Below are 11651 nucleotides of genomic sequence, written 5' to 3' on the forward strand. Positions count from 1 at the left end.
GGGGAATGTACTTCAGCAATTGTTGAAGGGCCATAAAATCCTCAGTTCCTATTCCTAAAGAACATGAAATATTCTGAACCCCTCTTCTAAAGTAAAAAGTATTACCCAAATCCAGCAAAGTTATACATGTAGAAAATATTACCTAAATGTTTTAAACAATGAAATCTTATCTTTTTAAGAGCCCAAATAAAAATATTACAATAGACAAGTGGTATTTTAAACTGAATATTTCAGAGGAAACTTTTGTCAAAGGTAATGTTTCCTACATGTATAACTTTGCTGGATTTTGGTACTGGATTTTCTTTATTAATATAAGAGAACTTCATAATCACAATACTTTTTACTTGAGAAAAGGGATTCAGAATATTTCATATTCTTTACGAATAGCAACTAGGGATTTTATGGCCTTCAACAATTGCTGGAGTACATTCCCCATTATCTTTGGGTAGGGAGGCTACTAAGGTGGCGGTCATAACTTCACTCTAATTTTCTTAATACTTGAACACTTTGTAGGATACTCCGTAGCCATTTCTGCATACTTAAGTGATATTGTTCTAAATATTCTAAATCGAGAAAAAATATAGTTGTGTTATTAGAACCATACAGAAGATAATAAAAATGTTATCTTATTTTAATTTTCTAGGGTCAGACAAAAACAAAATAAGTATCCTATATTGTTTCTAACTCAAGGGAAATGTGATACTTACCCAGAACTCATGGATCTCAGATGCCGTACAACAGCGATTGCTACAAGTTTTGCACTCTTTGAAAATTTGCTGGTAAGTCATAAACCAATAAGACGATTTCATGGCAACTGTTTGGGTTTTTTTTCTTCCTGTCCATTGCTTGGACAGCACAGCAGTTTTGATCTCCAGATCTCCATTAAATGCAAACCTAATTCCATTCTGCTGGACTTTAAAGCAACCACTCTCATAACTACTTCAAGGGGTTACAGATGAATATGTTTGTGTATTCTGAAGTGCTGCATGGACTGCTAACTATATCATTTTTTTCTCCTGCAAACTAAATATTAGTAGGGTACTGTAATGACTGCACGGTATCTTTATAAACATAATCACATGTAACCTTTCTGATGCGTTCAAATTGATCTTTGCATTGTAATACCCCAGGTACATGTATTTAATGCTTCATATTTCTTTTCCAGGGTATTAATGCACATACAGAAGAGTTGCTGAAAACCCCATCGTATATTGACCACGCCGTATCTAAAGGCTTAGTTGTCTTTTGCTGGGGAGATGAAGCAAACGACCCAGAGAACAGGAAGAAACTGAGGGAATACGGAGTTCATGGTCTGGTGTATGATAGGTATTACAACATCCTAACTATCACATGTAATTTATAGTGAGCATTTAAACATTTAAACATTTTTTGAGTTGGGCCCTATTACAACTGAACAGACTATAAACGGAAACAAATTTATTTCAGTGCTTGTGTTCTTATTTAAGAATTAAGTTGATCAGCTGCATTTCTTAACCAGGTGATTGCTAATAAACTCAGGTGATCAAAATTACCCTCCATGCTTATATCTACCGTGGCTCTTTATCCAGGCCTTCAGTGCGGGAGAATGAAACATCTCACTTCATTGCACTTGCTATCTTATACCTTTCTTTTATTTTATTTTTTTATTGATTTTATTATAATTTCTTTCTTTGATTATGGTGAAATTGAAGAGTCTTGACAGCATGCACGTTTCATAAATTATTGTTGAGTGTTGGGCAGCATGCATGTTTAATAAGACATCATTATCATCGTGTTGCAGCCATGTCATCTGCACTTTCAGTTTTGAAACCAAATATTTAATATAAGGTCACTAATAGGAATGATGAACATACTTAATACAAAATACTGTATGCAATTTTAACTGTATGCAAATGAGCAACCATCTTTGCCATGGTGTGAGTGGCGTATTGTAACAATTATACTTGCTTCAGGGTTGCCTGTTTAAAAGGAGGAAGGAAGAACGGATAAATGTACATGCACTTCTCATCACCAAACGTGCGGCAGATAGTCTGCATTTTATCTGCATCAGGCCGGTAATTAAATGAAACATTTGCCTAGGCCAAATTTATAGTTCTTTTCAATGTTGTATCAAATGATTTAGAAAGCAGCAGATCTAAAACATTTATTTCCAAATACGCATTTACATAGGACTAACTCCTAGCAACCATGACTAATCTAGAAAAAAAGCTAAGCGGTATTAAAGCTGATTTGGACTTGGATGGGGGATTACCATGAAGTCCCAAAGCAATAGATTATACTGGGAAGTCAAACAAATATTGCTGAATAAATCATTTCTGCATTTTGGTCAGTAAATTACATGGATGTGGTCATGTAGTCATCAGGAGTCGAGCTCTACACAAGGGATTCTTTATATTTGCATATCTATATAGGACTCTAAATCCAGATCAGGTCATAGAAATTACTAGACTCTAAATCTAAATCTATACCTTTTGGTAAGTATTTGCTCTTGATTCTCTTTCCAATACATCCGGTAACATGCAAAGCACTGTATGCATGAATCATTCCATGCATTGAACAGTTCATTTCAGGCAGTCCATTTCTGTACTGAAACATGCGTTTGATCCATATACAAAAACTTGTATTCTGAGCCAAAGAGTTTTGAGTGGATTGAAGAAAGTGAGAAATGGGCAAGGACATCAGTGACTAAGGGAAGGGAAGTTGAGAAGATGGATATGGACTGTTTGAATAACCACAGCTGCCCTTGAGCTTTTCTTTAATTTTGGCAAAAAGAAAGATAAGGTACTAGGACAATTGGTGAGTGGAACAGTACACAGGCCGTGAAAAAGAAGGGGGGAACAAAGTGTACCAGCTTTACCCTGGTTGCAACTCAGAACAACCAGAATGGCTTAGGTGTTGATTCTGCAAAATTGCAGCCGACTCAGAACTGTTTGGCAAGTTTTCATTTCATGCACGTCCCTAAATTCTCTGAGGAAGATGTACTGAGATTCATTGATAATAAATTATCAGTTACTTGGCTTTATTATGTTGAAGTATTTGAAGGACAGCTATTTCTGATTGCAACAAATTTCAAATAAAGTTTTTCATTTGCTGTCCTAATCCCAAATTTGAACTTTCATCATGCTAATGTATGTTGTGAATAACCACTTTATGTGGGGTGTGTTTACATTGCTTGCAAGGAGGGGGACAATAGCTGGCATTTGGCAAAAGGTGGAGGTGTACTAAACTTACAGGATGTTATGGATGTAATTAGTTTCAGAGAAAATATCCCACTTGGCCTCACAGATTTTGGAAATCTGGTTATGTCCCAAAAATCTAGTTGACTTCAGCTTTCTAATTTCTGTTTTCTGAGCAGAATTTTCTCTATTTGAGATCAGGATAATAATGCTAAGGATATTCATTACGTTCTTTTACTGAGCTGGTTTTATTTAAGGGTGTTTTTATTCCTTTGTAAATGATTCTGTCTTCCTCTGTGAAGAACAGTACAGAGACAAAACAATTCTATTTATCAGATTTGAGGTGTGGCTGTTGGTGTGTCCTTCTGTGTGCTAATTGTTTGATCTTTATTTGGAAGGAACATTTTTAGTTCTACAAAATAAACAGTCTGGTGCATTGTAGAATAGGCATAGGCAAGATCATGGGTAAGAAGACTATAATGCCTTGCAAACCTTTGAGGATGGATAGTGTAGGCAATGGGTCTTAGTTATCATCCTTACCTCATTTGGAATGAATTAATCATTCTACAGAATAATCCATCTGTCAGCCAATCTGGATGCCACAACATCTGCATCCCTGCCCTTCTTTCTCCATATTGCTGTTCAGCTATTAAATGCTCAAGACTTTAAATTTTAGCATACTTTTCCTGTGAGAATAGAAAACTAACCATCAGTCTTGTGGTTGACCAACCATTTAGTGCTTGTCCAAATGCAGTGGTTAGTTATCTCCTTAAAGACAGTTCACAACTGGAAAGCTATTTGGGAAACCTATTATGCTGCCATAACATCTATCAGTTGGTTCGACTCTAGACATTGTGTAGGGAAGTTGGCATCTCAAAGTAGAGAATGCTGTAAAGGACTTGATGGAATGAAACCAAGTTTTGACTGTTGACTTTAGTACTATAGTTTTCAAAAAGTCCCCAAGTGAATTCCATGCTGCAGTAGATAAAACTCAGATAGGCTTAAATAAGAGAGCCAGTTGGTATAGTGGCTAAGGCATCAGCCTAGAATTGGGTGCTATGAGTTCTAGTCCCACCTTAGGCACAAAACCAGCTTGGTGATCATGGGGCAGTCATTCTTTCTCAGCCCTAGGAAGGAAACAATGGCAAACCACTTCAAAAAATCTTGCCAAGAAAATTGTAGGGAGCAGTCTCTGAAGCACTTGCCAAGAGTTAACACTGACTCAAAGGCACACAAAAGTATAGCGCAAAATAGTGTTCAGATTTGGAAGACAAAACTAAATCATCTTATTGAGTATCACCATCCAGCAGTGATGTTCCTATCCATTGGTGTAAGATAAATAGATAAGTCACCAAGTTATTCAGTATTATGTTAGTATTCCAAATGTGGGTTATTATGCTGAGAGCACAATCCAGTTGATAATTAGCAAACTTATTTGGGTTTAGAATTGCTCCATAAGGATTCAGAAACAGAACTGGCACATGTTAGAGCAGAGGTCCCCAACCTTTTGGGCACCAGGGCCCAGTTCCGTGGAGAGAGGTTTTTCCATGGACCGGAGGGGGGCCTGGTTTCACGTACTGCCTGCATCCCCGCAGATGGAGCTTTGCTTGTTTGCGCAGCCCGGTTTCTGGCATGCCGTGGCCCAGTGCCAGTCCACAGACCGGGGGTTGGGGATCCCTGTGTTAGAGCACAGCAAGAAAAGAAATTTAAAGCCATACAAGTAGCATATAACTAGTTCTTTTTTTAAAAAAAAGCTAATTTGGAACACTAATTAGGATCAATAACTTACTTTTATTTATTTATACACAACTATTATTTTGCATTCCATGATGGTGAGAAAACTACAATTTGGCCTTTCCAAGCACTAATCCAGCTTGTGTTGTTTTGTATATGCAAGACTGAATTTTAATCTTTTCTTCCTTTTCAATCAAAAATTCAACTAATAGTGTCAAAGAAAACAAAAGTGTTGGCTCTCCTTTTTATGCTATCTTGGTAGATTTGTTGACAGATTGGTAGAGCACTAGCAAAGGGCAACTTGGGCCTAACATATGGAGTCCTTTCCTATCTTATTGGAAAACAAGAATATGTAGTGATTTAATTTCTGCTACTTTAATAAGGCTAGTGTCACCAAAATTGAAGTTATTGGAGGAAGGCTAGACTTCAAAGTTATGAATGAAGGAGCACATAGAAGAATCAGGTTTTGCCTATCTCCTTCAGATTAATGCTATTCTCCTTTATTGGTAATCCTACATCACATACAAAATGCCCAGTTCAATCAGATATATACCTAGAGCAGGGGTAGGCAACCTTGGCTCCTTTATGACTCATGGACTTCAACTCCCAGAATTCCTGAACCAGCATGGCTCAGCTTGGAACCCTTTCCCTTTCCCTCAGCATGGCTGGCTCAGGAATTCTGGGAGGTGAAGTCCACGAGTCATAAAAGAGCCAAGGTTGCCTACCCCTGACCTAGAGAGTGCATCTCCTTTCTTAAATGCTTTCTTAGGCTAGAATGTTGCTGTTATGATTGTTATTTCATTCTTTGAAGAATCATTGGCTCTCACAAATGTATGTTAGACTGGAATACACTTATGTAACTATTTGATAATAAAATGATTTCTCTCGTGCTGTAAAGAGATATGTTTTGAAGAAAAAAGGCAATTTGACTTCAGGTTTACTTTTAATATGTAGTTTTTATGTTCAAGACTCCGAACGATATCATCATCATAAAAAAAAAATCCATTGTGTCTTTAACTAATATAAGGCCAAAGTGAAAATCTTAAACAGAATAATCTGTTTCCAACTATATTATAATGGCAATTGTAATATTTTTGAAATTAGTGCCCAGAGGATGATTCTTGGTTTTGGGAGAACAGGCAAAAATATATATACTTATAATCCATTGACAAGAATCTAAAGCAGCGATGGGGAGCATGCGGCCGTAGTTATTGTTGGACTTTCTTCCACTCGAACTAGTGCTGCCAATCATCAGAGATAATCCAGAGTCATTTGTAGAAGAGATTGTCTACCCCACTTTAGAAGAAAATTAAAACTGTTGAGCATGCTAGCTCAGGATCTGTAATAGGCAAGCAACTAATTAGCCCTTGACACATGGATTCCTCTTCCTCTAGAGTTTTACAAGATCCTCAACTTCCACATGATATGCCAGGTTTGTATTTGTTTCCCAGAATGCTTTTCTAAAATAAATCTGGGATTCCTGTTTTTTTTTTAAATTCCTTTTTGTATGGCATGCTTTTGATTTGAAAACAAAGTTTATACTATGCTTTCTTTAGCAACTGATCTACAGGGTGAGGGGAACTTTCTTCCTGAAGAAGGAAGAAAAGTTACATCAAAAAAAGGGTTGGGCTGGGTTTTTGTTTTTTTTTGCATGCGTTTTGGTGTTTTGCTGACTTTTTAAGGATATAAATGAGACAGGAACATAAACTACACCTGTTTCCACTTTTGAAATTACTCCAGCCTCCCCAATTTCTGCCATATAGTGTTGATCTATTGGGGGGGATTATGGAAATGAGCAAAATCAGATTTCCTTATCTATTTCAACCCATATTTGGTAACAGACAAGAGATCCTGCCAAATGTTGGCTATTTTATTGCATTGTTTTGGCAATACAGTCTCAGTCCTGGGTAACTGTGGAATGCCTACCTCAATATATATATATATATAAATTAAATAACATGGCATGTGAGTAATAAGTAGTGGAACTATGTAGTCTGAAATTTGGCTCAATTTATAACCTAATAAAGCCTAACAACCAGTAACATTTCTGCCATCCATATTAGCATTGTTACCTCCAGACACCGAGTGCCCTATTTTGGAAACGATCACTGATTGATATAGATGAACATGCTAGGATACAAAATGTACATGTAGCCCATATTAAGTGATGATTATTCTATTTTAAGTAGTTTTTATGTGTTGGCATTAAACTTTTATATGGCTTCCAATACAGGTTTATTACAGATTGGTAATAGATTTTAATTCTTTTCTTTGAACGTCTGTCTTAGGATTTATGACTGGATGCCCGAGCAGCCAAATATATTCCAGACAGAGCAACTTGAACGACTGAAGAAGGAGTTACCAGAGCTTAAAAGCTGTGTGTGTCCCACTGTTAGCCACTTTAATTTTGCTCTGTGTAACTGCAATAGCAGTCAGATAAGAGCAAGAATGGCAGAAAGTACAACCGATCTCTAATGGACTCAAAGAGAAAAAATGCTGTTTCATATGAACATCTAATTAATTTCGCTGAACAGTCCCTGTTCTTCTTGCATCTAAATGAAGCAATAACTCATGGTCCACTGTAGAACATTAAACGTTATTGTAGATTATCAAATCTTGCTAAAATGCCTGAATAATTCTAGTTCTATGGATCTCATTTTTAAGCAGTTTAAGATAGAATCTGTGGTATTGTAAGATATGCACTTAATTTCTGAAGAATCAGAAATGAAATAGTTATCTATGTAGCTAGGATCCAAGCAGCCAAATATCATTATTTTAAGTGATTCAAGCTCAATCCTAATAGATAATAATGTACTGTATAGTATTTTTTCTAGTGGAAAAAATACCTCAAGTGCATGCATTTACACTGATGCATGCAGCTATACAAACGTTTGCCATGATGCTGCAATCTTTAGATTCTATCCTCCCGTCCAGCAATTTCCTTTGGGCTATTATTCTTTTCTGTTTATACAGAATGGTAAACAGTATGATCTCTTTAGCAACCCAAGGGTGAATAGCATCCCTTCTTCACTGTTTTTGTACCTAAAGTTTGCTGGTGATCTGAATGTTGTAAATCAATATAAACCAAATTTCTAGTGTTTGATTCTGGGTTGAAAAAAATTATCATTGTACTTAAATATTAAATGCACAATCCAAAAACCAGTGAGGTCTCAATGTGACACTGTAGATGTATGCAGCAGTCTTTGCACCCTCGTGGTGCTACATGGTGCAAGGGTAGTAAAGGCTGAATAAAATGCTTGCATCTTTGCTGAAAAACCACAAGCCTCGATGTGGATATAGTAAAATGAAGATTTTATCATTTCTGTATTCCTAGCCCAATAGATGTGATGGTGTTGTTTAGTTTTAAAACACAGATTAATTGATTTTCAGAATGTAATAGAGTCATAGTCTTTAACCTCTAGCTAATGTACACTGTGGATAACTTATTCAGAATTATGATAAGAGTATTTGTCACATGTTTGTTTGCATGTCTTTGAGCTCAGACCTCTACAAACTTCAGGTAGTTGAAACTGAAGTTTCTTTACCTTTTTATTGAAGTGTTAAATACATAATAAAAATGGAACTATATATATATTTATTTTTTCTTGCAATGGCCAATCAACTTGTATGATATGAACCTTTGTCACTGCTGTACAAAGCTAATTGATATTATAGATCAAATAAATGCAAGTATGTATTACTAAGTTGGAATTATTGCATAAATGGAAGTCTGTATACAACCCAGTTTTTTGGATAAAGTAGTTTGTTTTTCTAAAGCTTTGTATTTGTGTTTATCATCAACAGAAAACATGGTCTTAAGGTCTGGGCACTATCCTACTTTAAAAATAAAAGCATGTTTTATATCTACTTTCAGTCTAACTCTTGTCTTATATTAATAGTTTGGAAATATTGTGAGTATATCTAATTTTTGCATCTGGAATCAACTGTAAACATTAAGTCTTACTATTCAGTCAGAATTAATTTAAATTAATTATATCATATATTCTTTTGTAGGAACATATATTTTCACTTTATCTGCTTATGCCACTTGCTTTTTACACCCTACATTGCTAATATTCTAGACAACAGATGCTGTAAGAGATTCCAGCTATTTGGGTCTGGTAATTTAAAAACTTGCTAAAGCAGATTGTATTGTGTTGTACAATCTATAATATTGCTTGATATTAATAAGAACATGTGAATATATATAAAGAGCTTCATCTAGTTTCAGTCTTTTCATTAATGCTGCATTCCCTATTTGGACATGAGGGTATTCTTAATAGGGAGATTCTCTCTATAATCCATCTTGATCAGTTTTAATTTACATTTGCTTTCCGTAACAATTCAGCATTTCTGTAATGTTATTTTGTGAAACAGCATGTGTTCTATGAGAATGGATACATCACTGGTTTTTTAGATATACCAAAATTTCAGTCACCTTTTTTTGAATTGCAAATGAAAGCCAACTCAGTATTTTGCAGTAGATTGCTCCCGGTGCACCAAATTTTACAATAAAAACAACCACGTGTGACTTACCCGTTCAATTGTTTTCTCCCTATTTTGTGTAAAATTAGGAGTCTTAGAGGCACCTTTCCGACATTTCAATAAAAAGCATAAACCTTTGAGAGCGACAGTTCATCAGCTTGCCATTGGTTTTGGAGGTCAGCTCTGTGTAGAGCAGCGGTTCTCAACCTATGGGTCGTGACCCCATTTGGGGTCGATCGACCATTTCACGGGTCGCCAAGCATTTTTTTTGTCCGCCATTTTTTTCCCCCTTTTCCGGCGGGTGCCTTACCTCCCTTGGGCTGGGCCAGCTGGTGGTCGGCCTGCTCAGTCTCCGCCGCTTGCCAGATACGCCTCGGCCGGCGCAGGGGGCAGAACCACGCATGCACGGTGCTCCCGGGCAGGGAAAGTCCTCGACTTACGACCGGTTGGGTAGCCCTCGACTTACGACCGGTTTAGTCCTCGATGTACGACCGGTTTAGTCCTCGACTTACGACCGGTTTAGTCCTCGACTTACGACCGGTTTAGTCCTCGACTTACGACCGGTTGGGGGTCACGGCATTAAAAAGGTTGAGAACCACTGGTGTAGAGTGCATTGTAGGAGTCCAGCTTAATGGTGACCTGAAAGACCTAATAAGAGACCATGAGGAAAGCCTCTTGATTAAGGAGTGGGCACAACTGGCGCACACCTGAATCCTCCTGGCTTGTGAAAGCTGCCTGGGAGATGTTAATAGGTTCATCCTGTGCTACTATCTTCTTTGAAAAAGGGGGTGATTCTACTAACCTTGAAGGATGTGGTATATTCCCTCCTTGGGAAGCCATTGCTGGAATTTAACTGCCCTGGGCAATTTTCGTCCAGTCTCCATGGTATTCCTCTGCCAAGTTCACACAAATCCTCCCCCCACTCCCAGCTACATTTCCCTGTAATTTTAATGCCAACATCTTGTGAAACATTGAACTAACCAGCCACAATTTTAAGTGTTAACCCTGGAAATGGGATTCATTACTCCCCTGATTTTGGTAAGCAATGGTAAGTACTGTACGTTGTTGAACAAAGCTCCTGTAGAAGTGGGAGGATTGAAAGGGAGATGGAAATGAAAGCTTTGAACACATGATAATGCATTTGACATAAGAGGGCAGCCAAACAGCAGTTTTAAATTTGGGTCTCTTGGTTTTCTCTCACCCAACTGGAGGATTTCTAAGGGTAATGGTTTTTGGTTGGTTGGGGTTTTTTTTTATTCTGTTTTGTTTTGGCTAGGTGTGGAAAAAAAACTGGTTGTCAAGAATAACAGGCTGTAGAACGTCCCTGAGCAAACTATTTTTAAAACAATGGCATCAAAATTATTCTAGCTATAAATTCCCCTTCCAGAATTCTAAGCAGTAAGATTATTTTTCCAAAACTTAATTCCTAAAATACAACATTTTACTCTCAACAGGGTTGATTTATGAAATTCCAACAATTCCGAGCTCGTGTGAATGACCTGATTACGACCTCTTGAGTTAGAAAGCTTTAGAAAACCTTAAAATGTTAATATGAGGTTTTCAAAGTGGCTGAAATAGAACAGAAAAGCATGTTTGTGCATAAATTTTGAATTAGATGGGGAAAATAGTTTGTATGTGAGATTGTTGTTAGTTGCGAAGTCGTGTCCGACTCATCGCGACCCCATGGACAACGTTCCTCCAGGTCTTCCTGTCCTCTACCATCTTCTGGAGTCCGTTTAAGCTCACGCCTACTGCTTCAGTGACTCCATCCAGCCACCTCATTCTGTCATCCCATTTTTCTATTGCCCTCAATCTTTCCCAGCATTAGGCTCTTCTCCAGTGAGTCCTTCCTTCTCATTAGGTGGCCAAGGTATTTGAGTTTCAACTTCAGGATCTGGCCTTCTAAAGAGCAGTCAGGGTTGATCTCTTCTAGGACTGACCGGTTTGAACGCCTTGCAGTCCAGGGGACTCGCAGGAGTCTTCTCCAGCACCATAGTTCAAAGGCCTCAATTCTTTTGCACTCAGCCTTTCTTATGGTCCACCTTTCACAGCCATATATGTGAGATTAGGGAGAGATTATTCATAATTGCTCAGCTATACTATCTCAGGGCTATTGTGAAGATAAAATCGGAAGAACTATGTGTGAAAAGATTAATAACAGCAAGAAGATCAACATAATACAGGAAAAAAATAATGACTACACCAATATATATATATATATATATATATATATATATATATATATATATATATATA

The 11651-nt window shown here is 37.2% G+C and overlaps 1 protein-coding gene across 1 annotated transcript in view; it reads left to right on the top strand.

Annotated features, from left to right (window-relative positions):
- The window catches only part of GPCPD1 (glycerophosphocholine phosphodiesterase 1), a 52279-nt gene extending 43492 nt beyond the window's left edge, over nt 1-8787 (top strand). Inside the window, exons 18-20 of the mRNA XM_015815972.2 lie at nt 644-779; nt 1166-1326; nt 7199-8787. Coding sequence (XP_015671458.1) covers nt 644-779; nt 1166-1326; nt 7199-7385 — 484 coding nt within the window. The 3' untranslated portion in view covers nt 7386-8787. The remainder of the gene's footprint in view (nt 1-643; nt 780-1165; nt 1327-7198) is intronic.
- The last annotated feature ends 2864 nt before the right edge of the window (nt 8788-11651 follow it).

Source organism: Protobothrops mucrosquamatus, unplaced genomic scaffold (assembly GCF_001527695.2).
Source record: "Protobothrops mucrosquamatus isolate PMUCROS unplaced genomic scaffold, P.Mucros_1.0 scaffold391, whole genome shotgun sequence".
Classification (NCBI taxonomy): domain Eukaryota; kingdom Metazoa; phylum Chordata; class Lepidosauria; order Squamata; family Viperidae; genus Protobothrops; species Protobothrops mucrosquamatus.